The sequence below is a fragment of the Ranitomeya imitator genome, chromosome 1 (assembly GCF_032444005.1).
Source record: "Ranitomeya imitator isolate aRanImi1 chromosome 1, aRanImi1.pri, whole genome shotgun sequence".
In the NCBI taxonomy this organism is placed as follows: domain Eukaryota; kingdom Metazoa; phylum Chordata; class Amphibia; order Anura; family Dendrobatidae; genus Ranitomeya; species Ranitomeya imitator.
Window position 1 is genome coordinate 918,820,712 of NC_091282.1, and position 6,000 is coordinate 918,826,711.

General features: G+C 40.7%; 1 protein-coding gene across 6 annotated transcripts in view; it reads right to left on the reverse strand.

Moving 5' to 3' along the window:
• Positions 1–6,000, reverse strand: part of FAM13A (family with sequence similarity 13 member A) — a 353,932-nt gene that overhangs the window by 6,194 nt on the left and 341,738 nt on the right. For 4 of the 6 annotated variants that reach the window (XM_069743550.1, XM_069743545.1, XM_069743544.1 and 1 more), the window contains 3 exons: positions 4,540–4,617; positions 451–647; positions 116–217 (listed from right to left, as the gene is read on the reverse strand). In XM_069743550.1, the coding sequence (XP_069599651.1) occupies positions 116–217; positions 451–647; positions 4,540–4,617 (377 nt within the window). The remainder of the gene's footprint in view (positions 1–115; positions 218–450; positions 648–4,539; positions 4,618–6,000) is intronic. The other 2 variants (XM_069743547.1, XM_069743546.1) reach the window with 1 other exon arrangement.

Sequence of the window (6,000 nt, forward strand, 5' to 3'; positions counted from 1 at the left end):
TCTTAATTTTTTTTTTTTTTTTTTTAAAGGAAGTGTCCTATATTGTATACTTAACAAGGAAGCCTTGACCTAAAAAATGGCAATTAAACTTGCTACTCATACCAGAGTCACTCACCTTCCATTCTGTCTAAAAAAATTGTCTTCAAAATCTCGGAGTTTCTTTCGAATTCGCTTTTTTTCTTCCCTTGCTTCCTGAAGCTGTTCTAGAAGTTCTGGCCTAGAAGAACAAAATATATCAATTCAGTTTTGTGGTAATGTAAGTATTGTAGCCAGAGATAGAGGAAAGTAATGACTTCATTTTAGGATTGCTAAGACTATTGTCGTGGCTCAACGGGGTCATGTCAACTGTGACTTAAAATGGTGAAACATAATGAGACAAATCTCGTGTGTCATTTCTAAAAAATCTGCCTCCAAATTCAATGAAATATATATATTTTACATGCAACATACACGGATGCAGAATGCAGGTTTCCAAGTCCAAGGTCTTGGGTACTCTTTGCTGGAGTCTTGTCATCCACCGGGGAAACAAAGCCATCAGCTTCATCCTCAAGTTGGTCTAAGAAGCTCCGTACAGTAAAGCCTGGCTTCATAGTTACTGCAAAGTCAGTGTTTACAGTGCCATCATCTTCCGAACCTTCCTCTTCCTCCTGCATATACAACAGTCCGCGGGTCACATTATTACAGATCACAGAGAGAATTCATGGCAGCAGGGTGAGCTCTTGAGGGCGTGCAGCAGTATACAAAAGGTGAATCAGATTAGTACAGGTCAATAACACACCAGCACCGAGTTAGTAACACACACACAGAATAATGATTCCTTACAGGTCGATTTCAACAGATTTTTCTTCTTCATCCCAACACCTACAAATTTCACCCAACAAGTCCCATTGGCAGCCAAAATGAGAACAAATTTGAATAGCACTGGTAGATGAGACCTTACAATTACAGTACATGCAATAAAGGCACCATCAGACAACTGTATAGGAGCGTATGTAGTTTACAGCATGGTAGCTTCGTGGCCGTGCAATCCTTGGCTTCTTCAATCGAATACGACCAAAATGCATGGAATCAAACTCTTTGGATTTGCGTGGGGTTTTCTCGAGGCACTCGTGATGATGACCCATACTAATATGTTACCTGGTTTCATATTAAATTGTTTGTCATGCGCAGATCAAGAAATTGGATTGCTGTCGCTTTGGAGACAAGGACTTGTAACTGGGATAACCATCTGTTTACTGAGCTTCTTAGCATGGTGGTGCTCTTAACAATAGGAAATAAAGCCGCCATCGTTATGTCTTAACATTGGTCAACTGTGAGAAAACCTTCAAAACTGATTCTATTATTCTAGACATTATGTGTCTAATCGCTCACCCGTGGCATATTTTCTTGCATTTTTTTCATAAGGACAACATTTTGATTGACTTTAGATTATATTTTGTGAATAAATTAATCAAGGAGTGGGAATGGAATGGAGGCAGAACACAAGTCTGCATTGGTGTGATTGCACTGTGTATCATAGAAGGATCTATGAAATGTGTGTATTTTGGGGTGTTACAATGGTATGTGGTAAATCATTAAAATGGATTCAAGGTATAATTTAGGAAGATTGAGACTTGCAGTACATATAACCTTTACATGGTCATACAGTCATGTTACATGGAGGAAGCTCGCAATGCATGTAAGGTAAAGGTTTGAATAAAAGCTTTAGAAGTATGTTGGCACTATGTAAAGAAGTATACTAGCATAGGAAGTAACAGACTGCCCACTGTATAGAAATTAATTATTGTGACACTCTTTACACTAGTGTCATGGCTTCCTATTTTTACAGGAGCCTCACCTACTTTAATGGATTCATTTTACGATGTATTCTACCAAATCGTATTGGTTTACAAGGTGTCTACTTGGTTTCCATACTGTCATTGGAAAGGATAGAACAGCATTAGAGGGAACCTGCCCCATGAAATGCAGTCCGATCTGCAGGTACTATGTTGTAGAGCTGGAGGAGCGGACTAGAGATATGGTTTTGTGAGAAAAGATTCAGTATCACTCGTGTTTTTGTTGTCCCGAATTTCTATATGGAATTTTATTGCTTTTTGAATAAAGGAATAAATATTTTATCCAAGGAGTTGGAAGAATTTTTTCTTATTTTGTCTACAAATTCACGTTCCACCACGTTGCACCTGTGTTTCATATGGTGATCTGCGCTTTTTTTTTCTTGTTTTGTGTTTCATATTACTCGTGTTTTAATCAATTAAACTTCTGCTTTTTGGGACTTTTGGTCCAGTGGGCGGTCCTACCATTGACTAACAGCTTTCTTTTGTACAGGTGGCTGTCAGTCACTGATAAGACCGCCCACTGGACTGAAAATCACAGAAAGAGCAGATGATTAAACAAGTAAGACACAGGTTATACTGAATCTTCTAACAAAACTATATATTAATCTACTCCACTCCTCCTGCTCTATAACATGGTGCATGCAGATTGGACTGCATTTTGATGGTGACGGGTTCCCGTTAAACGCCACAGGAGCAAATAGAATTCATCCTAAACTAGGCTGGGTAAGCCAAACCTTGTACATAGCTGGATTGTGTGAGCCAGTTAACTTTAACATGCTGGATAAACTCAGTATACAGGTCAATGCACTTACATGTGTATGAAAGTACTGCCATCGCATATTTTATGTCGTAGATATATAAACTGAATGGCCAAATATATTAAGGAAATCCGATTTACTAATGCATTCTAGTTCTTAAAGTTTTTTAATGCTATTTATATAACTGGAGAATTTATTAGAGACACCAATCAAGCAGTGCACGGCACCTCGTGGCCTTCAGCAATTCATGGTAACAGAAATTGCACTAGGGGTTGAAATTGTGATGCAGGAATATTGGCTCAAGTGGATGGTCTGCCAATTATGTGATTAAAAAAAAAACCCTAACGTTTTCAAAATTTTTATTCATGTTTGGTTATTTGATCAGTGTGCCAGTCTCTACCGCATTTAATCAGTGATTTTCTTCTAGGCAATAGGGAGGGAAAGCTTTGCAACTTTTTTTGTAATCTTAACAGTCTGCTAAAAACATGGGCGGGCATGTGAACAGACTATAGTGCGTACAGGTCTGAAAAAAGCCAACGTCTTAATGAGGGCTCAGATTGCGGTAAGGACAGGACAGCCTTTTCTACCCCATCTTGTGTCAGGGTTGTTCTGTTCTGTAGTACTGATAGCGGAGGTCTGTGAAATCCAGTCATAATCCATGGCGACCCTTGTGGCAAGGTGCACTGTCCGACTGAAAGTGCCCTTCTGTAATATGGCAAACAGCTGGCATAAACGGATGAAAGTGCTTGGCCACATCGCTGTGGAACATCCATCAACAGGCATCAGAGAGGCTAGGGTGTGCCAAGAAAACAGTCCCAAACCAGAACTTCACCTTTGCCAGCATGAACTGTTGTCACCTGATAGAATGGGTTTGTAAATTCATGTTGTTTGTGCCAAATTCGGACCCTCCCATCATCATGGCGCAAAAGAAATCTGGTCTCATCTGACAGTATTCCATTCTCTTGCCTACTGTAGTCTTGATTTTGTTTCCCTTGGCGTCTGAACCGGTTATCTGCTCCTTAGTATGGATGGGCTGTAACACAACACATTATCTGTTGGGACATGCTAGTTTGAGTGGCAGCATTGTATTTGGCTGAGCAACGCCTATTCTCCAGAATGATTCTTGACATCCGCATCTGACTTGTGTTCTTCGGAGACTTGTCCATGTCCACAGGATCCCTTTTGTGTTTCTCACAAAATTTTCTGTACATTCTCAACATTGTTACATAAGAGAACCCCAGAAGGATGGCAGTTTATTGAATCCTGGTTTTGGCTGGTTTTGGCTGCAATTACTTACAGATAACTCAATTTTCACATTTTAATGTGGATTCACACTGAAATTGCTCCTCTGAAAACCATGCTCTCTTGATATTATATGCACTTTGGATCACTTTTCGGTGTTTTTTTTGCTTATTTTTATACTTGTCACAGCTCAAAAACCAAAAGAACCAATCATATAACTGAATCATGCAAGGACAAGCCAGGTCCTCCTAGGATGCTCTTATTATTTCTCCTCTTTGGTTAATTGATAGAGAGAAATCCTCCAATAAGGCAGAGATTTTACAGCTGGTCTTGTCCTCTTTACACATACATATGTATATTACTATATGATTATATTTAATGCAGAGATTAAATCGTATTTTTAGCAAACATCAATGCAAGACTAACAAGGAAAGTAAAAAAGCAACGTCACACAAAAATAAAGGAACAAGCTGCCATAATCATTGAGAACTTTCAACACAAAAGCTGACGCAATCAGAGCCATGGGCAATGTGGAAAAAGCTGGGACACATTTGGCTAAAGCAGCTATTGATTTTGAGAAGCACTGCAAGGAATCAAAGCACTGGTTACAGAAACACAATCAGTAGGAGGTGGTTGATTGCTTTGTGGGATTCGGATGCAAATTTAGCAGTCATTATCAATAGCAGCTGAAGTCTTATCTTTACCTCCTTGAAGAAGGATGCGGTTTCACCCTCGATTATTGGCTGCAGCAAAGGGCTTCTCCTCTTGCTCGAGGGGGATCCCTGTGATGAGTGTTAACAAGTAAGTTATACTGTGATGCCCTCTCTCTGAACACATCCTTTGCTCAACAGCTATTGTGCTTACTGTGTTCTCCATTGGTACTAGGCGACTCTAGAAAGTATGAACCACTGAATGGCATCATGTGAACGGCAATCACATTTATGCCTTACCTAAAACTGCCAATATTCATCTTACAACCCCCCCCCCCCCCCTTTCAATTCTATGATTTTAAACGGATTTTGTTACTTGGCACATTTATGGCATGACTACAAGCTATGCAGGAAATGTCCAATGGCCGCTGTCAGGGATGTGGTATATGTGCGCATCTCTCCACCGATTTCTACGGCAGCACTGTAACTTGGCTGATACAACCTTTACAGCTTCCATGGAAATCAATGGAGAGAACCGTGCGAGTATGGCCACCCCTCCTGTGATACTACCGAGTGACTGGGCCTTTATCTCAAGATCCAATCATGTCCCACCAATAGGACTTATATGTAACATACATTTACAGCATATCCAGTGCATATGCCATGAATGTAAAAGATGGGAAAAACCCTTTAAGTACCAACGTGTGCTGAACCTTCTAACCAGGACAAATGTAGGTAGTAAGCCCGAGTAAGTGTATCCAAAACTGGACTAATATGAAACAATTAGCTATGTTGGTTTCCCTCTTCTGTTTCGATCAATGAGACTATGCAACAATTACTATTTTCTTATACGAAAAGAATATCATTATAATTTAAAAAGGATTCTCCCCTTTTAGAAAATCTTAGTCACTGGGCGCAGTATGTTAAAGGGACTCTGTCACCTGAATTTGGCGGGACTGGTTTTGGGTCATATGGGCGGAGTTTCGGGGTGTTTGATTCACCCTTTCCTTACCCGCTGGCTGCATGCTGGCTGCAATATTGGATTGAAGTTCATTCTCTGTCCTCCATAGTACACGCCTGCACAAGGCAAGATTGCTTTGCGCAGGCGTGTACTATGGAGGACAGAGAATGAACTTCAATCCAATATTGCAGCCAGCGGGTAAGGAAAGGGTGAATAAAACACCCCAAAACTCCGCCCATATGACCCAAAACCAGTCCCGCCAAATTCAGGTGACAGAGTCCCTTTTAAGAATACTAAACTTTGCCTTAGTCACTGTCCCCAGGTCCAATACTGAATCTCTGATGCTGCCCCAGAAGTCCAGCATCGGTGCTGACGTCACGTCAACTGCCATCCGCTGAGCTCAGCTGCCCTGCCCATGTAGATAGATCACCGCCATAAGAGCTCAATGAGGATCACCGCCATAAGAGCTCAGCTCACTGATTGGCTGCCATGCTCTCAACGTGATGCCCCGAGAGCAGCACCAATATAAATATATATATATATATATATATATA